This window comes from Castor canadensis, chromosome 6, assembly GCF_047511655.1.
Source record: "Castor canadensis chromosome 6, mCasCan1.hap1v2, whole genome shotgun sequence".
Classification (NCBI taxonomy): Eukaryota; Metazoa; Chordata; class Mammalia; order Rodentia; family Castoridae; genus Castor; species Castor canadensis.
The window spans coordinates 35,041,595-35,067,141 of NC_133391.1; the positions used below are offsets into that span (position 1 = coordinate 35,041,595).

A 25,547-nucleotide genomic window follows, 5' to 3' on the forward strand; every position below is an offset into this window, starting at 1 on the left:
GCCTATTTTTACCATGATAAAACTTCTGTGCTTATGACAGCTAATAGAGGCAAGGTACGATGGTGAACAACGATGACCCCAGCACTCAGAAGGCTAAGCCTCAAAAGTGTGAGGCCAGTTGGACACTAGTGGCTCATGCCTGTAATCCTGTCTACTTCTAGCTATTCGGGAGGCAGAGATCAGGAGGATCATGGTTTAAAGCTATACCCGGACAAATAGTTCAAGACCCTATCTCAAAAAAAACCCATCACAAAAAAGGGCTGGCAGAATAGCTCAAGAGGAAAAAGTGCCTGCCTAGCAAGTGTGAGGCTCTGAGTTCAAACTCCAGTGCCACAAAAAAAAGAAGTGTGAGGCCAGCTTAGGTTACATAGTGAAGCCCAGTCTCAAAAAAGATAGATAACAGAAAGGCTTCTGATATGTTCACATATATATCCGGGGGGTGGGGAGGTGGGAGATTTAGGTTAAGTCAGTTAGTTTTAAGCTTTATTTAAAAGGCTGGTAATTCATCATCTCCAGTACATATGTCTCTAAAACATGGCTCCTCATCTTCTGATTTCATTAGAGACTTAAAAAATTAGTTAGGGCTGGGGTCATGGCTCAAATGTTAGAATCCCACCCCAGCAAGAACAAGGCCCTCAGTTTAAACCCCAGTATAGCTGAAAAAAATTTCTGTAATTCTAGGGAACTTTAACATACCATTTACTTTCTTCCATTCACCCTAGTCAAATTCTAAAACATAAGGAATGACAACGTTGGTTCTCTGATTCACATATCTAAAATCAGTGTAGATGCCTAGGTACATATACACATAGAGAATTCAAATGAAAGTGGAGAGGAGAACAAAACATACATTCTCTATCCTAAGAGATGAAAAATGGAAACAATGGATAAACAAACTTTGGAAGGTCTTGGTGAGGGAACAAGAAAAGCACTCAAAGAGACCAAAGAGAGTGTAAAAACAAGGAGAGAAAATGAGGGGAAAGAAGGAGAGTCAGAAAAGCGAGAGAGGGCCAGGAGGCAGAAATCAGAAGGATTGCGGCTAGAAGCCACCCTGGGGCAAATAGTTCAGGAGGCCCTACCTAAAAAAAAAAATCATAAAAGGGGCTAGTGAAGTGGCTCAAAGTATAGGTCCTGGGTTTAAACTCCAGTACAAAAAAATAAAAAAAGCAAAACAGAAACGTGAACCAGCAAAGTAGAACTTTCAGACATGCACAGTGACAAGGAAAAGAGACTAGATCAAAAAGACAGCCAGAGGAAGAATAGATCTTATTACTCGTATAACTTTTTCAAATTACATTCTTTAATTATTCCTCCTGTACTCCTACTAAAAGAGGGAGGAGTCTTCTTAATTTCATAAAATGATCAGTGTATATTTCTCAGATTTAAAAATCAGATTTACTTACAAAATAATTTTTGCCAGCATTAAAGGTGATAATATACTAGGTTTAAAAAATATTTTTTATACACTGCTATTCAAAATGAAGAATGACAGTATACCAATTAAGTGTATTCACTCTAGGGCAAAAGACTTATAGAGGTCTATGGTTATACACCACAGCATGACATCTTAGCTTATGTAACATGGCATCAAATTAAAAACATCTCTGGGTTGCAAATAACTTACCATTTAGAGTAAAAATCCTGGTGTCTGAGGTCTTGTTTCTACTTCTGATCCCATTCCTTCACTTGGTATGCCATACTCTATTTCTTCTCCTATGCAGATTTTATGTCAATAGCCGTCAATCTGAAGAATTCCTTTCTCTGCTGCCACCTACCAGTTTATTTCTCTGCTGCAGCAGAAGGGTATATAGAAAAAGTTCTTGCTTACTGTTTAGATTAAACAGAAAAACTTTCTCTTCAACAGTTCCTATCTTCACATGTGAGCCAACTTTTTCATGTCTACCCCAGGTCTCCCCTTCCTCAAAACTCAGGGTTAAAAAAAAAATCTCAACCACAAAAAATCAAACAATGTTTGATCAATGCTCATGCTAAGCTAGGAAAATTAAAACTAGAAAGAAGAAAGAGCAATTATTTAAACACTGAGCCATTGCCATCTCAAGGAGTCATTTTCTGTTGTTTCCTTCTCTACCTATTCCTATAATCATGAATACATAATTTTACAACCTTAACTAGACAGCTTGTAAGCCTTGCAAATTTAAAGTTTAGAGATGCATCAATATAAAAGGTTCTTTAAGTAATTCTAGAAACTAAGGGTTGTGAGGTGCTTTACCTGCTTGAGTTTTCAATGTTCTGGACTGCTTATTGCCCAATGGCTCTGAATACATTAAAACACGAACACATACGCCACCTACATTTAAAATAGGGTAGCATTTGTATGCCCATTGCAGCAATGGGATTTTTTTTTTTTTTTTGGAAAGAGTAATAAATTCATTAAGTCCTTTAAAAAGGACTGACCATGAATGCACATTTCCTCAAACTATATACATACATAGAAAAATAAGGGTTAGGGGAGAATGGGAGACAGAATGACAAATGTAGTTCAGTTGTAGGCGAACTGGGAACTAACACAGCATAAATATTTTCTGCTTGCTGAAATACAAGATTCATGTCTATCCCCATTCAGTTTGCTATTGGAGTCTGCATTTCATATTTATTCTCTACAAGATGTTAAGGAACTGTATCCAGTAATAATAGTAATGGCTTATTTTCATTCCACCCTCCCACTACTTTCACCCCCAATAAGTATGTAGTTTGCCAACGTTAAAAAAAAAAAATCAGGAAATAAAACAAACACTGACATAAGCACCAAAAGCTACTCAACAGTGGCACCGCAATGACATTGTTTCTACTTTCTCATTCCTTCCCCCGATCTCAAACCCCACCCTTTTGACCTCTGTATATGGGATGCGCCTGAGCAGGAGAAGGTGGTGATGCCAGGACTGCGAGGTTCCCACGGATGCTCCTAGAGGCCTGCTGTGCTTCTGGGAAGTGGGGCACAGGGATGTCTGTCTGACTGAAACCTAAAACAACAACAGTTCACCCCACCCCTCATGTTCCCAAATCCCACAATAGCATCCAGGTATATATGCTATATAAGGTCCACCTAGTAAGTTTGAATATGACAAAAATCTAAAAGCAAGATTATTCCTTACAAGTATTCAATGGGGACAGTTGAAATGGAGGTTCTTAAACTCTCCGTACACTATGCGATCACGTGCTCCAATCATTCTAATGGTGGCCATTCTCCTCAGGAGGAAGACAAGGGTCTCCTGAATGAGCCCTTTAGTATTATGCAGTTGGAATTCCTTCAGTAGTAAATTTCAGTTTAACAGAAAATTATTTTGTCTTAAGACACTTAGGGACATGACAATCCTTAAGTCAACTGAAGTACAGAATGGCTAATAACCTTTTACATACCCCCTTTAGCTATAGAAAGAGCACTCTGGGCCAGGATTTCCTATTCACTAGTGAATCCACTAGTGTTAGACTTACAGCCTCTTTGGACAGCACACATATAATTCAAGAATAAAATCATGCAGAAGCATATGTAAAAGAGGTTCTAGCCACTTTCACTGGAACTTACTAGAAAGAGGATTAACTCCAAAAATTGTAAAAATATGAGTTTCAGCTCTCATGTTAGAGCTAAAACCTTAGGAAAGACAGGAGACAGGATAGGTTGACTGGAAAGAAAAGGAAAGGGAAAGTCTTCTAACAGGAAGGCTATCAAAATGGACAAGCTGTATTCCTATTCTTCCACTAACTCTGTTTTATGATCTTAACCTAGCTAACTGTACTGCACTTGAGAAATGCTCTCTGTTCAAAACTATAATTTTTGAATGCTTAAAATCATGATATTTACAACAATCCAAATAGCTCACATCTACCGCTAATGGAACTTGTGTGTCAGAAATACTAGAACAATTAGTTCTGATACCACATTATTCCTAAAATAACTAAAATGCTTTCCATTATCTGTTTCCCCATTCACTTTTAGAGTGATGTTAACAGAAAGAGAAGCACCAAGGTCACCTGACCACTATATGTTTTTACCATATAGCCTAGAACCTAATTTTACCTTTTTACCACTCTAGTTTTCCATACCTGTCCACTCCTAATTGATGTCTTTATACTGTGAGCTCACTGTGTATTCGGAACACCAACCCCTGAAAAAGCTTAAGCCAGAGTAGCACAATGGAAGAAACAAACCCAAAACAAAAACAAAGCCAAAAGTCACACTCTGAAGTACTTAATTATAGACATATATGCAAGGAATGGAATCATCTGAATGGTTAAGCAAAATCCCCAAAGTCCTGAGTTCATCTCAATCAGCTCAAACTTTATCCCCAAAAGCTCTTTAATCAAATCATTACTAGATATTTTTTTTTAAACTGACGAACTCATGGTTGTCTTTAAAGTGCATAAAGAAAGGAAACTTTAAAGAAAGTAAAGTTAGCCTGGTGATGGAAAAAAGGAGAGTCAAATTACCTGCAAACAGGCCGGGTTGTGCCTGAGTCCAAACCGCTGCATTTAGCATTCATTATACAGCTGCATTATTGGGGGGAGGGGAGTTTAGAAGGGCACTGACCCCGAAAGTTCTCAATACTTCTCACTCATCATCAGGAAGGGGGAAGAAGGAAAGTTTTTTCTCTGGGTATTTTTGTTTGTTTGGATTTGGTTTTTTGGCTCCTGAAAAGGCTGGCAAAGAACAGTAATAGTGCAAGCAGTTAGAATATATCTTCAAAACAATTTTTAAAATGCAAACATTAAGGAATTTTAAATCCCAAACTTTGTTAATATAGAAAAACTCTCACTAAAGTTAGGCAGCCACCACAAATGGCATGGCAAAAGGGCACTGGTATAAAAGAAACAAAATACCACACAAAGATCCAAAACAAAACTAAAACATTTCAAATTAAACCTGGAAGACTAGAAGATTACAACAGATTTCTGTCCACTACTCAAACATTCCAAATCCAAGCTTCAAAGGCGCCTAAATTGTACTTTAAATGAATTTTTTTAAAAGAAAGAAAACAAAGCAGTGAACCTGGTTATAGTCCTGCAATATATTACATTTTTTAAAATCCTAGTACAATAAAAACAAAATTTAAATAAAATCAAACGAACAAACAAATAAAAACAGTAGCAGCAGAGGTTACCTGTCTGAGCACCTACATTTTCTTAGGAGGGGATCGTGTCTCACCAGCCAAATAGCCCATAAACCTTCTCAAAAAAAGCGAGCCAGGAGAAAAATAACACAAGATTTGATTTCACAATGTCTCTAAGCCCCCCAAGCCCCATGTTAGGGGTTCACTGAATGAAGAGATTGTTTTCCATTGCTTTGCTCTTGAGAAAAAGAAGAGATGATTTTGAAAGTCAGTGGCTTTTTTCAACACCTTCAGTATCTTTTCTTAGAGTCCAACAAAGTGCTCGGTGAAAGCCAAGTCTCCTGTTGGATTTTTCTAATGTTCCAGGGTAGTTTTCTTATGGATAACATATACAGAAAGATTTCAAAGTTCAATGAAGAAAAACCAGCAGAAATGACACTTATAGGCATCAAAAAGAAAAATGACTTAAAATTTTAAGTGGAAGAGTTCATATGTATAGATATATTAAAAGTCCAATTTTCATCATGGATGACATAAAAACAATACCAGAAAGAATTATTTTAAAAATACAATTTATCATTACAATTTTAACATATACAAAAAACTTTACAGCAATTCAGATTTTGGCATAATTACATATATTTGACAAACACATTTTCTCATGTTAATCAAGATTATACAGGTTATTAAACAATTATGAAAATAAGTTCAACTATCACTTAAATATCTAATGCTGTTCCTTCTGAGTTCTTTCAGAATAATCTGATCTTATTCTTTACCTTAATGAGAGAATTCAAGAAGATACCTGTGTTTAAAGATGATAGTTCCTGCCCTTTTCATTCTAATATGTGAGTGTAAAACCCAGAGAAAGATTGGTAAGCTGCGTTCTATCTAATATACTGTGAGTGCGCAGAAGATGGAAAAACAGTGAGTGAAACTATAGAAGAGATAATTTCAGGTATTTCTTATAATTGGTTAATTTGGTAAAAGTTTATAGACCGCTAACTACATTTTTCCTAGACACTTACCCCGCCAACACAAAATGAGTTTTTTCATCACATAAAAAGGATATTCTATTTGTTTTGTAAATGCATGAACCTATAGACATGTGATATTATGGTTCAAAGAATACGTATCAGTGTGTGGCAACCAGATGGTCTCTACATGAGCGTATGGTAATTTAATAGCCAGTTCATCATTTATTTCTCTACACCAAATAGGATATACCCTCCAAAATATGATCCTTCAGCAAAATTACCAAGTATTTCTTTCTGCTAATGGTCTGAAGTACTTATGTGGGTCCCCCAATAACCCTGTGAAGTCAAATTCCTTTAGATGTGATTTGAATATCCTAATGGTAAATTATAAACTCTTTTTCTGAGGTGAAATGAGACAGTTCACAGATTAGAGATACTATTCTATTTGTCAACAATCAACCTTTCACTCAATTTTAATATTATTTAATTCTATGGAAAAAAAAACAAATTTTATTACATTCCTTTTTAAAATGGGGCAAAAACTGTACAATTAAGCATGATCCAATCTGTCAGAGCTGGTTAATACTGATCTTTTATTATTGCCTCGAAGTCTCTTGAGTAGTGTCCAAGAAATAACGTTAAGGTCCATCTGAAGGAATATAGCATTGAAGAGGCAAGAATGGGCTTCGGTAAAAGCTTCAGAGGATTTGTAGGGAGATGGAACTTGCTGCTTAAAAAAATTATGCTGAGTTCTGTAGTGCTTCCATTTCTTAACATACCTTCCAAACCCATCGTTGGGATACTTTTACCCATGTCTCAAAGGCTCATATTATATGCAGTTTTGGGGCTTTTATAAATTCCGAAAAGTAAAGGAATATAAAGAGTGGTCAGTATTGAAGGCTTGCTTAAAGGTAGGGCTGTATGAGACTCAATATGGTTAAATAAACCCCCAAACAAAAGCATCCAGTTCACCCCACCCAAAATCCCATGTGTAAAAAGAGCAAATGCATAGCCATAAGCATTGAAGAAAAGCACATAGCCTTGAATAAATCATATGCTGAACAGTCTCGAAACAAAGAAAACAAACACCCACACACAAAAAGGTCTAAAAAACAACTATATTCCTTATGTCTTTAGGTGACTATCTCTACCCCAGTGGAGTCTAAGTCATGAAAACAACTCATCTTGTGTTTTAAAGTAAAAAACTGTTTCCCATCATGCTCCATTCGCTAGAATCTATTCTTTTTGTTTGGTTGTGTAAACAAAAAGCAAAACACATACACATGCATGCGTGCACACACATACATATATGCTCCCTTGTAAAATGTGAAAAATGAAATGTATAATGCTGACTTTAGAAAACTACTTCAGCTTTATACTTAAGAACTTAAATGACTTTGATGTGCCTTCTAAACAAGTTTTCCTTGTCCTTATTCTTTAAATGTCCAACCCACCAAAAGAAAAAAAAAGGAAAAAAGAAAGCTTTTAAATATACATGTTTCAAGTCAGTGTCTTGTTAACAAAAAGGGCAGCACTTTCTTCACTTTGGCCACTACTAAAGATGCAGGCATAGAGCAGGGAATGTTAGACTAGCATGTATTAAAAAAAAGTTGCAACATTAACAGAGCATAGCTTTCAAAAAAGACTAAAACACTAACAAATACAAGTCAATGCACATATTTTAAACTAGTGTAACTTTATCTACATTAAGTAAATGTTATTTTCTATACCAGACATTGCAATACTGTTCATTTCCCTTCCATCATGCAAACATGCCAATTCTGTCATTAAAAAGCCTTTATTGAGTTATAGTCATTTTGCCCACCCACCCAAATTAAGGGAAAAAAGAAAGACAAAACATAAAAATGAAAAATCCCAATAAAATAGCCCCTTGAGATTTAATAAACTACGAGCTTTAGCTTTAGCTGCTAGCCAACAGGGAAATGGCAGAATTTTCAGATTTGTATTATTAAAAAATTTCTGTAATATAGGCAGATGTTTTCCTCTCTTTACAAATTTTACAACACAATGTAAAGTTATGCTATCAGATATCTGAACCAAAATAATTTTGTATAAAAAAAGCAAAGGACCATGAATACAACTGTCATGTTCCTCATGGCCTGAGAGCATAACATTTCTTAGTGATTTAAAAGATTAACTACAAAAGCCTGCCATATTTCTAAATCCCACCTCTTCTGGCTTTCTGTAGGATCTGTAAGTGAAAGTCAGTAACATCTTACTAGCAGATGTCTCATGTGTTTCCCCCTTCTTCTAACCAATCCTACTACTTTTCTATTTCTCCTGAGCATCCTCCATGAACAGCATTGCAAGTTGGTTAAAAAAGAAAGGGTGGGGGGAAGAGAAAGGAAAGTTTTACAAGAGTTTTGTTGATTAATTATTTACCGGTGGAGTCACTCCACCAGGAGTTTGATTTCATTGGCTAGCAGCTGGTTCATGTTGAACAGGCCCCCTGGGAGCTTGGTAAGCAGCTCTCGCTCCGTGCTTTCAGGGTCACTGTCGACAGAGCTGGAACTTGCGCTCATGTTGTCAACAGCAGTGTTGGCTGGGGGACCCAGCTCCGGCTCACTAGTCTCACTGGCTGTGGACACCACGGAGAGCAGGGACATACGCCGGGTGAGCCGGCCAGAGGGCAGAAGGGAGGCGGCATAGTCCGCTATGATACCAGCTACATCTAGATTACAAGCCTTATCAAAGGCGATGAAACCTACATTTGCATTGGCCTCGCAGACACAGAAGGAGCCGTCATCTTTCATCAACAGGTCAATGCCACACACATCCATGCCCAGAATATTAGACACCTGGATGGCTAGCTGCTTCCCTTGTTCACTCAATGAGCACATCATCCCCACACCACCTGTCAAAAAGAGAGACAAGGTAGGGGAGTTACCAAAATGATAAACTTTTTGGGTTAAAATTAATGTTAGCCTCCATGGCTAATCCTATCTTCTCAATCAGTATTAAAAACAAGAGTGCTAGTCTGGTGTTAAATTGGGATTCTGAAGTGTAGACGTCCTTTATTAGGAATCCTCTTCCTACCTAGACTCAAGGAATTCATGACTAGGTAATTTAATGTATAATCTACACACATCTTCCTGTATATGCTAAATTTGTATAACATTTAGAATACCTAATACAATGTTAAACTATGTAAGCAGTTATTATATTGTATTGTTTTGTACATGTTTAATACCAATGCAACCATCGAAGACCTAACAACATAAAGCAGAGAAATTCGAAGTGAACAATGTTCCAACAAGAAGTGCTTGGGAGAGACTGAGGATCAGCAAGAGGCTAGAGCATAGTCCAACTACAGATCACTTAATTCATGAAGATTCAGTGTAGTGCTTGGCACAGAACTTTCTTGAATTTTTCTTCTTTTTAACATTTTTTATTCTTGATTAACTCTCTGGAGGCAGAACTAGCAGATTTGCAGGGCTTTTGTATAAATTCAATCAAGTCATTCTATTTTACATGACAAAAATGTTGATTTTGATTTTAAAAATAGAGATGCAAAATAAGGACAGAGGTTGGGATGGATTCTGGGAATACAGTGACCTGAGTAATCATGATTCTCTTCCTTTGTAGGCCCTGTGCCAATTTATCTGACATTCCTAAGAGAAAAGGGCTTCTGGATCTTTAGGTAACTAGCTGAATGTGATGAAGTCTTAAGCTTTGGTAGTATCTGAGAGAACGTAAGTAGGATTACCTCCTCACTTGGAGACTAACTTCAGTAGCTGAATTAAGACTAGAAAGGGTTGTGAAAGTTTACTCAGGCTCTCTGAGTCACGAGTTGTAAATATAAAAATCTCACACACAAATACAAAAAAAAAAGATTAGAAAGCAAAGAAGCTTGAGAAGAGTTTGGATGAAACAACTACTAAAAAGTAACAGAACTGTGTGAGTATGACTACTGTCTGTGACTCCAAAGAGGCCCAAAAGTAGCTGGACAGGTGAGCTGAGTCCTTCTGACCATGAAGGCTGGAAAAATAAGAGGTACAGGAAACAGGAAGAATCCCAACAACTCTAGGACAGAGGTCATAAGGAATGTTCTATATAACCAAGCGAGCCCTGATGTGCCAACAAAATAAAAATCTACCCCTCAAATTAAAGAAAGAGGACATTTTAAAGAAATTCAAGTTTAAAGAGATATTAGTTGTTATTTCTTCTGAACATATAGGTGAATTTGGTGAATTCTTATCTTTTAAAAATGCCTCCCTAGGAATAGAATAAGAGGACATTCAATTTTGATAAACAAAGGGGCTCTATCAAATATACAGGCATAATGCCAGAGGAATTAAGATTGGTACACACTTTTAAAAAAATCCATAACTTCAAAAGAGATGCAAATTAATAACAGCACAATATAATTTCACACCAGCTTGATAAGAAATCTAAAATCTATTCGATCTTATAAACTGGCAAGAAGGTAAACAAAATAAGCAATCCAAAAACTTCAACTGTGCGCCATTCTAAATAATGTGAATAAATGTTGCGCCATTCATGCTGTCCTGCTACACTACAAGAAGCAGTATTTAGAGAGGAATCTTATTTGGAGAATCATCTGGCAATAGTCATAAAGTGGAAGTTTTTATGTTTTTGGTATTAGGGATTGAACCATGGGCCTCACACATGCTGAAGATGTACTCTACCACTGAGCTAGCTACATCTTGTGCCCAAGCTGAAGTTGCAATTACTCTATGACACAGGAAACCCATCTGGACAGTCCCATTTCTATGAATGAGCTAATCTAGAAACATTCTTGATACAAAGTGTTCACAGCAAAGTTGCTTATAAAAGCCCCAAAGTGGAAAACATGGAGCATATGAGGTGTGAGATCAAACAGCAATGAAAATGAACCAAATGAATCTCAAAAATAATGGGTGTGTGTGTGTGTGTGTGTGTGTGTGTGTGTGTAACAGTGCTGGGATTAGACCCAGGATCTCGGGCATGCTTGGCACTCTGCTGAGCTGCATTCTTCATTGACATTATGTTTGAAATTCACCCACATGGTTGTAGATCTTATAGATAACCAGATATAAATCATGTATGATCTGGTAGCCACTGATATGAACTAATGGTTTTCTTGGAATAAAATGGGAAGCTCCTGAAGGACTATGTAAAAGAACTGACTTGATTAAGCTTGCAATATGAAGGAATCATCCCTTATCTGCAAGGGATATGTTCTAAGAACTTCCCCCAGTAGATGCCTGATAATGTGGATAATCCCAATCCCTAATAAAGTTTAATTTATAATGCCAGTAATGGTAAAATATTCACAATAATAACTAATAATAGAACAATTATATACTGTAATGAGACTGTCAACATCATTACTCTTCTACTTTGGAGCCATTATGGAATGGCTGGGGAATGTAAACACACATACTGCGATACCAAAGTCAATCAGATAACAGAGATGTCCCAGGTGGTTTCTGTATACAAAGGCATGATTCATATTCCAGGTAGGATGGAGAAGGACAGCAGAGGATGGCACAAGATTTTAACTACTCAGAACCATTCACAAATTATGGATTGTTTACTTCTGAAATTTTCCATTTTAACATTTTTCATAGTGTAACTGAAACCATGGAAAGTAAAACCATGATGGAAGAGGAAGGAGTACTACTGTTCAAGGAAATGTAACATCACGGCTGTGTTGGGAAGAGATCAAGAGGGCAAGAGTAAAAAAGATCCATCAAGGGGCTACTATGGGTAGTTCAAAGATGAGAGATGGTTATAACTATTTTATGTAAAGTAGTGGAGATGGTGAAAATAGATGGATACATTTTGAGAGTGTAGCAATTTCACCCAGCTTGAGAGCCAGGCTGATTATACACATTTTAGTCTAAATTGGATGAATAACGCTATCATTATATGATAAGGCTGATACTGTGGGTAGAACACATTTGTGGGGATAGGGAGAGTGAGATTAAGTGTTCAGCTGTGAAGGTACTAAGTAGGCAGTAACTTAGGAGAGGAGGAGGACAAGGAAAACAGAGTAGTACATTGATGGAATGTTTATAAATCATTTACATGTGAAAAATATTTTTCAATTTATTAAGAAGATCTATAGTTGTATATAGAAATATTTACTGTGGACAAGCTATAGTATTATTTTATACTAGAAAGACACCTGAATTGTTTTTACCTAATGAGCAGTTGCTTTGCATCCTCCCGTCTGTTGAGCAACGTAACATGGTGCCAACCACACGGCCTCCCACAACAATGACACGCACGTCCCGCCCATGAGACTCCTTAACATACTTCTGGAACAGGTATGGAGCTTCATGGCGAATAAGATGGCTTAGATCAGCCAAATGGTGCTTATCCCGTGCCAAAAAGACAGCTTTGCCTGTGATTGAAAAACAAAAAATATGGTATGTATAAAATCATCTGCTATGCAGTTGATATATTATCTGCTTTTCCAAAATTTTCCTTGTTATAATAATTTCAACCAAAGTAGCTACGATAACTAGTGAAATACAAAAAATATATAAAGACAAAATTAATAATCTTCTATCACTCCTAAACCCAAACTCATATGGTGAACTAGAATCCATTTTGGGATATGTTGTCAGGTAAGGGTCTACATTTGTACTCCTCTAAGTTGGCCAATAATGCCACCCTCACTTATTAGTGAATCCTTTTCCCTCTGAGTCAAAGTCTATGTGTTATATGTTAATACTATATTAGTGCAAAGTAACATAGCAGAATCTTATTACATGCTTCAATTTATTTTCGAATTCTCTAGTCTCTGTTTCACTGTTTTATTTATTTCTGTACCAATGCAGGCACCTCTTTTTAATAAATGATTATAAATTCCTCACTTAGAGAAAGAATCTATATTCCTTCCTATCAAATCTAGGAGGACTTGTGATTGCTCCAATAGAGAAGCAACTGTATGACTTCTAAGGGTAGGTCATAAAAAAAAGTTATGTAGCTTCTTTGTTTACTGAGCATTTACAGGAGGCCTGAGACTTGCCTGCAGTAAGAGAAGCCATATAATCAATATTTCCAGCTGAACTGTCCCTATCAAGGTAGTACACATGAGCTATGCTCGGGCTTACTAATTACTTTATGCCTTAAAAATTCTTCCTTAATCTGAAATCATCAAGAAATTTACATATTACTATCTTAAAGTTTCATAGTTTTGCTTTATATATTCAAATCTTCCAACTATGTAAACTGAGAGGAAGATGATTGGACCTTTATTCTTTGTATTAAAGAGGAAGATAAAAACATTAACTAAATAAAAATAGCTTTAGGCCAACCTGAACTTACAGTAACCTAGAAGTTTGAGGTGTCATCAGGCTATTGATTGCTCCTTAATTGTTCTTTTGAAGCTCAGCTTACTAATTTCATCATTTTGAACCATATCAATAACTCATACTTACCTCTATGACCCCTCGTATTCTTCACTACCATTGGGAACTCCAGTACTTCTGCTTCATCAATCATTTTAGCAAAATTTTCATGGCCACCTATTAGAGCATAAAAGAAGTTTAAGAACAGCAACAGAAGTACATTGGGATCAACTTTTGTCTATACCAAAGCAGCAACACAAGAGAGGTAGGAGGTAAGAGCTTAGACTATTATTTTTCATAGACCAAACAAATTAGTTGAAAGTATAAATTGTATACATTAAATACATCTCGGCTAACCAGTTTTATTCCAAACCATGTTTCTTATTTTTCTTATCTTTCACCACCTAAATAATAGAAGCCAATATTACCTTTAACATACACAATTCCCTAGTCACAAGAAATTGAACAAAAGCCAAGGTATGGTGGTACACAACTATAATCCCAGCACTTGAAGATGAGGCAGGAGGACTGTAATTTCACCAGCCTGAGCTACACAGTGAGTTCCAAGCTAGCCTCAACTAAGTGGGAAGACAATGTCTCTTTCCTAGAAATGAAAGAAACTGAACAAATTAGTTAAGATTTATCCAGGGTTGAAGAGGTACTACACTCATGTTCACACCTACCCCTCTTTATGTTCACACCTAACCCTCTTCTTTAGAATTCTTTCTACACTGAGGTACTCAGAATTCTTAGTTAGGTCTTGATTCTTACTGTCTTACAAGATATGGCAGCAATATTAAAGCAAAAAATAGACTATAGTAAAAAAAAAATCAGCATGAGATAAAAATTAAAACCAGAAGGTTCATGAAATCACTGCAATTTATAGAAATTAAAATGATCAACCCACTAAATTATAATCCATTAGCATTTGATTTGTTGGCCTTTTTCTCCTTCACATTCTCAAAAACCAAGATTACAGAGCCATGATATAAGCTAATATCCCCACAGCATTAGAAAGTCACATTAATTCTAACTTATTTGGGCAACTGCTAGCTGGAACAACTGCATCCACACATGTATGACTTCTTTTTAAAAAGCCTCACTAAATCTCTAAGCATTCTACTCACATTTATTTGAATACCTTTGAAAAAAAACTCAAACTTTATACTGATCTTTTCCAAACTAGCAGGACTGGAAGGATAAGAAATGCATGAACATAACACTGTCTACAGCAGTGCAGTCTTATAAACTGTGGCTACTTGTGACTTGCTTGTTAATGAAATGTGATCAGATAAATATGAAAAGACTGAGCACTATAAGGTTTTATAGCAGCTTGGTATTGTTGTGACATTTGTTATATTTCACATAAATATTAATCCACAGCAGAATGACCTATTTCTTAAGTAAAAAAAAAAAAAAGAAAAGAAAACACAGCAGGCATGAAAGGCTCACACCTGTAATCCTAACTACTTGGGAATCTGAGATTGGGAGGATCATGGTTGAGGACAGCCCAAGCCGAAAGTTTGCAAGTCCATCTCAACAGAAAAAAATCCAGGTGAAGTGGCACATACCAGTCATCCTAGCTACAGTGGGAAACATAAATAAGAGGCCTATCTTCAAAATAACCATAGCAAAAAGGGCTGGAGGCATCGCTAGTGAGTGCCTACCCTCACAAGTTCAAACCCTAGTATTATGCCACCCCCCCAAAATTTTGAGTTATTATGAAAGTATCAAACAGAAATATCATATTTTGTTGTCTTTTATCTCAATCCTAAAACCGATAGGCCAGATTTGGATTACCACCAATTTTTCTAACATTTTACTGGAACAGAGCTATGCCCATTTGTGCAATCATTGTTCAGAATAGCTTTCATGCTACAACAAACAGTATTACTGAAGGTCACCACAAAGATCTTATAGTCTGAAAAACCAAGTATTTACTCTAAGACCTTTCCAAAAATGCTTGCTAACATACCACCATTCTACACTATATAATACTTCTGCCCAGTTTGTTAATACTGAATGTTAACTCTCACAGCTCCACTTTGGTTTTTTTGATACAGGGTGTCACTATGTAGTCCAGACTGGCATCAAACTTGGGAACCTGGCAACTCTGTAATACAAAATGCTGGGATGACAGGCATATGACACCATGCCCAGCTTGAAACTGACTTCTATAAGAACCTCTTTCACACCAGGTGCCAGTGGCTCATGCCTATAATCCTAGCTACTCAGGAGGCATCACAGTTTAAGCCAGTCACAGGCAAACAGACCCTGCCTCAAAAATACCCAACACACACACACATACACATATATATATACACACACACACACACAAAGGGCTGGTGGAGTGGTTCAAGTGTTAGAGCATCTGCTTAGCAAGCGTGAGGCCTTGAGTTCAAGCCCCAGTACCACAAAAGCAAAAGAATCTCTTTCAAAAATCTACCCTATTAGTTTAATAGGTATCTCAAAACTATCAGTCTTTCTAAGACTTTCTATTGTTATCTGTGATCTCACCATAAGAGAAAGTATCTGGTAGAGGAACTCCATGGCCAGCTAACTCTTGAAATGTCCAGAATTTATTAACACAGTTCAGGATGGCTTGAGGTCGGTTCATCAACCTGCATCCCATCTTCTCTAGATGGCGCAAAACAGTGATGTCACTATCGCTTTGCACCCAAGGGGTTGGAACTCTCACTACCACCACCTGGGGGTAGGCAGAGATTAGTTCTCCATTGATCCGTAGACCTAAAACATATGAGAACAAAACCATTAGAAGGGAATATGCAATAAAATAGTCTAGGAGTAATATATCATATTGGATTTCTCTTACAGAGAACTATGTAGGAATCCCTACACTGATTAAATTTTGGTATAGGCCAATATAATTAATTTCAACCTAGTCATTAAAAAGAATGGCATGAAACATCTATACTCAGAAATGAAAAATTCCAGATATGCAATGACTTTTTGTGTATGCATTGTGTATACAATGCATATAAAATGTCTGAAAGGATAAAATAACTGACTTCCTCTGATGGTGAATGGGTGGCAGGCAGGAAGAAAACTCAATAAGAAACTTCAGTGTGTGCTCCATGCAATTCTTTCTCCATGATAATCCATCCATATAATATATATCTGCATATTTTGCAAAACCACACATTCTGAGCTAATGGGTTTATATCTGTTCTTAAAGAAACAGAGAGTGTGCACATATACACTGCCTATTCCACACCATCCCCGTCTTTGAATCCCTATCCCATATGGCAGGAAATTAGAAGCATCTCCCATATAGTTCCCTGCCATCAGAATTCCATTGTATTGACAATCACACAGGCTTTTGAAGGTGAAAGAAAGGAAGAAATCGTTCTCTCATAGGGCCTATGTACAAGCACATGGGCAACAGTACATGTGAGTTTGCTGGTGGCTTCCAGGCACTCTACTTACAATTGTTTATTCTGCTTCTATAGGCATTTTGAGATCATGGACATCAGATTTCTATGCTTCTATACTTCCTCATTTCTTAAGATTTAGAAATGGCTTGCCTCAATGGGCAAATCTAAAGAGCATTGTAATTGGAAAAAAGCTACCAATCAAATTAAGGTTTGGAAACAAGGATACAGAAATTAAGAAAGTTGAAAAAAGAAAGTCATTGTGGGGCAGATGTTGAATTTGGATATAGATAAGAAAGATTTTCATTATGACATAGGATGTCAAATGAGAAATATACAGTCTATGTTGATTGAAACAAGCAAATTGTAATGGATTATTGGACCTCAAATTAAGAGACAAGACAAAGGGAGAATATCAGTCAAAAAAAAAAAAAACTGGAAAATTCTAGCTGGGTGTTGGTGGCTCACACTTGTAATCCTAGCTACTTGGGAAGCTGAGATGGGGAGGATCAAGCAGTTCAAAGCCAGCCTGGGCAAGTGGTTCATGACACCCAATTTCCAAAATACCAGCACAAAATTGACTGGAGATGTGGCTCACATGGTACAGCACCTGCTTTGCAAGCACGAAGCTCTGAGTTCAAACCCCAATCCTGCCAAAAGAAAAAAAAAAAAAAACCCTAGAAAATTCTAGTACTAAGTAATAGCATGAAAAATAAGACAATATTATGAAGAGAGAATAATCAAACTAATTAAATGGAAAAAACTCATTAAATGAAAAAAGCAACAGTGATCAGTAACTGCCAAGAAAAATATGACCATTATCATCTTCTCATTAAGCTAAAGTTAGAGGCAACTCTCACCTCGTAACAAAACAAAACAAAACAAACAAAAAAAAACTGGCATAAAAAAAGCAGAAAGTCCATACCACTAGTTGAATTGCCCTATCTGCTGTCACCAAAACTGGGGGTACTTTCCAAAAGCACAATCAAATCTGCACAGTACACTCAATATGAAATTATTGAGGATGGGAGGAAACCCAATGCCTTCTGTAACCACTTTAGGTCATTCTAGGCAAGCAGAAGGTAATCCAAGACTGGAGAACCAGAGACAAAGTGACAGCTCTTAGGATTCTGCCTTTTGTGCTCTGAATCTTTTAGGGACTATTACCAAATGCCATACTTATCTTTAATGTAAAACTTAGAAAACTGAAATAAAAGGACTGCAATTTGAAGCCATCCCCGCCTTACAAATGTGAAGCCCTGAGTTCAAATCCAAGTCCCCCAAAAATAAAAACTCATATACCAATTATCAAGCAGCAAAAAAAAGGAAGTTTATAATATAAGAATATAACCACCATGTCTATTTAGCTGCCTCCTCTCAAGACATCTGCTCCCTCTTTAACACCTCCTACCTAGCTGTTAATTCAAGGCATGGACAAAATTTTTCTGTGAAGGTATGCTCTTCTGAGAATTAACCAGAGCCAGTAAAATTTCTTCCCTAGATTCTTCATCAGTGGTGCAGAAAGAAACAAAAGGAAGATTGTTCCCACCTCATTATCACCGAGCACTGCTGCATTGCAGCTGACAGTCTTTGAAAAAAAGAGAGGTAAAAGTAAAACAGAAGCATCATCAGATTGTGGCTGCTGCTTTAAAACCACCTTTTATTCAAGATAAAGTACTTTTAACAAAATTTGGAATCTGAGATAACCAACTATATACCAAAGTTGAAAAAAAGGTTAAGACGTATCACATGTAAAGAAATGTGATGCTAAAATAATGCAATTACATCCATCTCATCAAATTTTGTAAATGCTTACATTCAAACTCTGACTTTGAGAACATTCTCTTTAGCTTTTCTAAACCTAGACTGCAAAACAAAACACTGGCTCAAATATGATTTGAAGTTGGCAAAAGAAAAATTTGCTAAGCACCTATTTTATTAAGACATCAGCCATGGGATAAGTCCCATCTTTACCTAAAAGAGCATGTACAGTACTTAAATGATTAGCACACAGTAAGTGCTTAATAATTATTAGTTGTTGTCAATTAATTACTCTTAACACAGAATGGTCTCTTGAGAAAGGTTGATGACCTATGTTATCTCTTACCAGTGCAGCTTTATCCCTTTTACTCTTTCTTTTGCCCTAAACTTACCTGGGTATAACAGTTGATGAATAATAGACTCAGTACTAGAAACAAGAAGATACATGAAACAGTAAAGAGAAGCTATATAGAAACTAAGTGGAAAAATGTTTAAGTCACTGATAAGTCACCATGAAAATGTACTTCAGTCTTCCAACAGACTACTAAAGCATCCCTCCCACCCCAACACTTTGAACCAGGACTGACTTCCTGTTTAAAAGTGGCTCCATGTTTAGTCAATTTTTTTAAAATTCAATCTATTCTATCAACTTTTGGCAATCAAGAAAAACTTACACAATTTCATTAATACCTTTAACTTTCTGAATGCAGCTATAAACATGTGATAGCCAAAGTTTGACTTCAGGGGAATAATTCTTTTCTAGTTCAACTTAGTAGTTGCTACTCCCATGACCTCTTTGGTGACTTGCCACTGGGATAACTCTTGGACAATATCTTATTACATCAGATCATCCCAATTTCACAACTGCCAAATGTACTGTACATAAACAAGTGAATACCATCTTTTTCTGAAAAGTTATTAAACAGTACTGTTTACTGAGTATTATGTGTCAGATACAATCCCAGAGCATTTTACATACATAAAGTAATCAATCCTGAGCACATTACAAAGTAAGCATTTTGTCCCTCATTGACAAAGGGATTATTTACAGATCCAAGTTAGCAATAAATGAGTCAAGACCAGTCTGCCCAACTGCAAATGTTTGGTTTAATAATCAGGAACTGTGTATTTGTAAAACTGAAGCTCTTATAATGTCACACACATTCTTCCCAAAACCCTAGCTGTGCTAATTTCCTAAGCAGCATAATAACTGGAAGACTTCTTCTAGCAGGAATGTACTCTAATAGGTTAGACCTACAGCCCCAAATATAGGAAAGCTCCTGAATTCCATTAGTTGCCTGGAAGAACTGTTCATTCATTCTCTTGTTTTAAGTTCTCCAATGCTGTTTAAACAGACATTCTAGTTTCCCAACTGCAAATTCCCAACACTAAACTTTAATATATTCTGTGGCAATAGCTATGGTTCCAAGAGAATAAAGGTGACGGTTTCACTACTGTGTGTACCATGCTGTGTCAGGTAACCTATTCTGAGGGTCTACTGCCTGCAATTTTTTTTTTTTCTTTTTTGTAGTACTGTGGTTTTGAACTCAGGGCATCATGCTTGCTAGGCAGGGCCTCTACCACTTGAGCCACTCTGCCAGTCCTACCATTTGCAATCTGCCCTCTAGATTAACTGCTATCAATTGAGGTTATTTGATTTGTAAGCAACTCAAACATCTCTGGTTAATTTGGTCAGAAAAAAATCAGATGAACATAAGAATTCCACACAGAACCAATAAAGAATACGGACAGCAATGCACACACTTGTAACCCCCCAGCACTTGGGAGGGCTAAGCTGAAGACCAGCTGGGCTACATAACACCACCCTGTATTTAAAAAATATTAATGATAATGAGAAAATAAGGTTCAGAGAAAAGATGAAGGGCAATTCTAGGAATCCAGGAAGCAGGAAACAACATTGTCTTATCAAAGTACCATAGCAAAAAGATTAATTTCCACCTTTTTCCTTCTGTCCTTGAGTCAAACTGCTCAAACTCAAAGAGGAGACAAAAGAAATGTTCTAACTTATAGCCTACCTTACTAATAATAATAAAAGCAGAGCACCTTGCCTAATAGCCCATCAAAGCTATAATATCAAAGAGAAAATTTCTCAAAACAAAATCCATATGTTGTTTATAAAGGGAGAGGAGATGCATAGCTAAGAATAAGAGTTTACCACAGGTTAAAAACTAAGCAAATAACTTTATCCACATTAGTGTAGTCTTCACAATTCCCTAACATTTGATGGGATAGTTTTGGTTATCTGCAATAACAGCATTCAAGGGGCAAGGTCTAGGGACAACAGATGTCTTGTCATATGTCATCACCATCTCATCCCACATCATAACGAAGGGAATTACTCTAAGCCAGGTGCCAGTAGCTCATGCCTGTAATCCTAGCCACTCGGGAGACTGAAATCAGAAAAATTGTGGTTCAAGGCCACAAATACTTCATATGTAGACCCCATCTCCAAAAATAACAAGAGCAAAATGGACTGGAGGTATAAGTGTGGTTCAAGCAGTAGAGTGCCACAAATGTGAAGCCCTGAGTTCAAACCCTGATCCCACCAAGAAAATAAGTAACTGACTGAATTATTCTAAAATCTTTTAATGGATGTTAATGAAGATGTCAAAGTGATAGAGAGGAACAACCAATGTGAAAAAGAACTAAATGGCTGCTGCAGTCATTACAATGAGGCCATGACAGCCTGACCCACAACAGTGAAAGGAAAATAAAATAGTTATGGCTTACAAGAAAAACAAAATTGTGGCAAACTGTCGCTCAATAATTTAAAAAAATATTATGTTGGCCGAAGTCAGGCTAATGGGACAAAGGTGATGTTATAAGCAGAAAGAGAAGCTGACTGAGATAAGATAGCTTTACAGGTAAACTTTGACAAACTGGCATAGAATGAAATGGCAGTTGAAAACTCTGTGAAAATGTCCAGTGGGCAACTGAGGGGAAAAAAAATCAAGAGCAATGCTTTTCAATCCTAGCTCTTTTTGAACCTATGAAATATTTTACTTAGTTATGAATGGTCTATCCACCTTCCAAATTTTGCATATTTAGCAGACACTAACTAGGTTTTCCTTCCTTCTTTTCAATAGTGAGCTTTGAACTCACTCTGGGCATTAATAGCAAAGGTCTACAACTTTAGTCACATCTCCAACTCCATTTCTTAAGGAATCTTGGCTGCAGCCTTTGGTTTTCTAACGTTTACAACACAGAAAGGTAGACCAGAAGCATGTGGGAGTGGTGCTGAATGAAGTAACATAATCTGAGAAGGTAGGTATATGCTGAAAATAGAACTGGACTGAAAATAAAGTGGGCATAATCTTCATAAAGGCAGTAATTATATCCCAAGAGGCCAGAAATACTTATTCACTACATAGAACCAATAGATGCTCAAAGGTACCGTAGATAAAATATTAAAAGAAGGCTGATAAACACTGGTAAGTAATTCTACTTATTTAAATCTATAGCAACATTTAATAAGTAAACAAATTTTCTGGATATATTAATCAGCCTATCAAATTATCCTCCAGGGTTCTGCAAACAGCTAATAAAAAATAACTTCTATATGATCCAGCTATGCTACTTCTCAATATATACCTGAAGGAAATGAAGTCAACAAATATAAGAGATGCTGGCCTCCAATGTTTATTGCGGCACTGCTCACAATAGCCAAATTATGGCATAGCCTAGGTACCCATCAACACATGGAGCTGATGGAGTGCCTCAAGTGGTAGAATGCCTGCCTAGCAAGTAAGAAACTGAGTTCAAACCCTAGTAATGCCAAAAAAAAGCAGAAAACCAGAGATTCCTGAAGTCAAACCTATATATAGATGTGTGTCTGTGTATATATAAGTATATATATAATGGTACTGGAGCACTTGTTAGAATTTCCCTCCCACTATCCTACATAATATGGTTCATCACACAGCATAGACTTACCCAGGTTTCCTTGCTCAATTGTCAACACCACCTCATCCATCACCACCGCCCTGAAGTCCAGCTCCTCCTCACAACATTTGGCCTTCAAAGCTCGTAAGATCTCTTTTTGGGGATAGTCTTCCCTGATGCGACGATCTGTCAAAAACCACAACCTGGCGGCCACAGAGCTACACATCTTGATTTGTTTTCCTTTTCTGGATTATTTCCTCTTTTCTTGAATGTAAACTTTATCTAGGTGGAAGAGAAAAATGCATATATAATGTGCAAATACTATAGAAACAGGACCATGTAGAGATATACTATTCCTTCTTTTCATTCATTCAGAATTAAAAATTGTATACCACTAAGTTTAGAAACTGGCACTCTTTCCTGAAACAAGATTTCTCCATTTTCCCAGTTTCCAGTACAGTCTTAATAATTCAACAATTACAGCAGGTCACACTGCAGAGACTTTCAATGTCATTCCCTGCATTAGTATTGTCTAGGAATATTTTAATCATCTACTCTCCACTGTTTTACCCCTTTCCTGAAAATGCAAATTCTTTCTTAATGAGATTCCAATATCAACAAGATTCCATTTTCCCATCACTATTTTTGTATCTATTAGTTTTATATTCAACTTTATTCCCTTGCTTTATAATTATGTAGAAATTTAGACAGTGTCATCCACAGTACTAGATAAGCAAATGCTGACATCATTTATGCACTATCTGCAGAATGAGTAAGTGGACTTTAATTAACCCAAGTAAATGCCTTGGTCCATTCGCTAAATAGTATACCGCTATTTCAGGACAGCATGTTCTTACTCAGTGTTTGTATTCCTTAAATAGAAATTTTGAAACAGTTATTAGAATGCAAAAAAAAAAAGAGGACTTTTCCCAGAGACAGAGTGCCACTTTGCTGAGTCTGAATCATACAGTAAGACAACAGTTGAGAAGCAAAATGGTTACAAGTTTAAGAATGAGAGGGGAATTTTTTTTTTTCTTTCAAAATCCTACAAAAACTTCAAATACAGCTGACCCTTATTCTTTGTATCCAAGGCCAGGGACGAGTGGTTCCAGAAGTCTGACCTCATTCCTCATCCCTGTTTCGGGCTCACTAAAATCCATGCATGCTCAAGTCCATATGAAACAGTTTATTTTCACATTACCTGCATGCATCTTCCTGTGTACTTTAAATCATCTCTAGATTACTTCTATTACTGAATACAATGTAAAGGCTCTGTAAACACTTGTTATGCAGTACTGTTGAAGTAATAGCAAAGTCCATACGTGCTCAGTACAGATACAATTTCCAGATGTTTTATTTGGGGAAGGTGGGTGTCCTTTGTCTTGAGCTAGGGTCTCACTAAGTAGCTCAGGCTGGCCTCAATCTCAAGATCCTACAGGAATGTTGGCCATCACACCTGAACAACAAATGTTGTTGATAAACTTTTCTCCCACTAATGTGTTCTGATAAAGATTTTCACTTGGACCCTAGTTGTGGGAAAGGTACAGTAAAAGCCTGCACAATCTTCACCTTAATCTTAACTTAAAGAGTATCTTAACTTAAAAAAGGGGGCTTAGTACTATAATCTCTTCCCTGTGGACACCAGAGGGAAAGCCCAAGTGTATCCCAACCAAGCCTTGTACCCACAGAGACCCTGCACATGGTACAAGTGCTCACTAGGAAGACAGATTATCGTTACACAGGGCGTTCCAGGACCTGGGGAAACAATCGAAAGGCAAAGCTCCACAAAACAAATGGCTGTACCAGAGGATCAACAGAAGATCCTTACCTTCCCTTGAGGAAGGAACTGTAAAAAATGTTTTGCTGGGCCCTAGTTGCTCACTTCTATAATCCTAGATATATGAGAGGCTGAAATTGAGAAGATGGTAGTTTGAGGATAGCCTTGGGGGAAGGGGAGAGTTTCCAAGACCCCATCTCAACCAACAGCTGGGTGCTCTGGTTCATCCCTATAATTCCAGTTAGGGGAGAGCTTTGGAAGAGGATCACAGTCTGAGGCCTGCTCAAGGAAAAACACAAGGCCCTATCTGAAAAATAACTAAAAGGGTTGGGGAGGTGGCTCATAGTCATACAGCTCTTGCCTTGTGAGCAGAGGCCCTGAGTTCAAACCCCAGTTACCACAAAAAATATTCTGTCATTAACTTCCAATACTCTGGAGCCAGGTCAGTGCTTCCCTTGCTTTTTGAACCTCAACTCTTCATGGATGATTAATTTTATTGCATGCTAGCCTTCCACATGAGTGACAGTTCCTGCCCAATAGCAATCAGAACAAGATGTTACAGCCACTGGCACTTGGAAAGCAAAAATGTTCTGCTGATACTGACATCAGCTGTTGGAACTGCACAGGCTACAGATGTAAGCAACATCATTTTTTCAGGGATTCTGTAATCACACAATTAAAACTCCCTTTTTGAAGGGTTACAAAACTTTGTCAACATGTTTTGCACATGAAACCTCTGACAGGTATTGTTAAGATATCTGACTCATAGTTGAACACCCCATTCAGACACCTGTCACTCAGGTTGAGTTTCCAGAATGACACCTGGCAGGTGGCCCAGGAGCAGTCCTGGTACAGGTGGCAGGAAAGCTGGAGGCAAACCACCCACTGTTGGAAGGGCAGTACAGGGATTCTACAAACTCAGCTCTCTGGTCAGGCATGGAGCACGAGGTACATAGGTCATGGTTTCTTTGTGGGAGACACTCATAATCCTAACAATGACCAGTGGTGCATATACTATCACCATTTTAAACAAAGACCACCAAGGACACAGCAGTAAAGCCAGGACTGGAGTAGGATTTTCTGATTTCTTTTTGTATTGTTTCCACTATACATAAAAATACCACCACAGGGAATGCGGATAAAGAAAACGAATTCACATTCTGAGTGATTTTATGTACCAAATAATGTTAGTTTATTCTAATGTTTATAGTCATCCCTTTTAACTTCATCTGGCAGTGAAGTTCTAGCACAGGAGCTAGGATTGTATAAAGTCTCAATTTGAAAGTGATAAAGTTCACAAGAATGACTTCAAAATCCTCACATTCTATGACAGATATTGCCAACTG

The 25,547-nt window shown here is 37.1% G+C and overlaps 1 protein-coding gene across 10 annotated transcripts in view; it reads right to left on the reverse strand.

Annotated features, from left to right (window-relative positions):
- Positions 1–25,547, reverse strand: part of Rimklb (ribosomal modification protein rimK like family member B) — a 49,554-nt gene that overhangs the window by 2,230 nt on the left and 21,777 nt on the right. For 4 of the 10 annotated variants that reach the window (XM_074076111.1, XM_074076110.1, XM_020181550.2 and 1 more), the window contains 5 exons: positions 22,476–22,706; positions 15,886–16,116; positions 13,459–13,545; positions 12,213–12,416; positions 1,625–8,918 (listed from right to left, as the gene is read on the reverse strand). In XM_074076111.1, the coding sequence (XP_073932212.1) occupies positions 8,455–8,918; positions 12,213–12,416; positions 13,459–13,545; positions 15,886–16,116; positions 22,476–22,650 (1,161 nt within the window). In that variant the 5' untranslated portion in view covers positions 22,651–22,706 and the 3' untranslated portion in view covers positions 1,625–8,454. The remainder of the gene's footprint in view (positions 1–1,624; positions 8,919–12,212; positions 12,417–13,458; positions 13,546–15,885; positions 16,117–22,475; positions 22,707–25,547) is intronic. The other 6 variants (XM_020181555.2, XM_074076113.1, XM_074076112.1 and 3 more) reach the window with 6 other exon arrangements.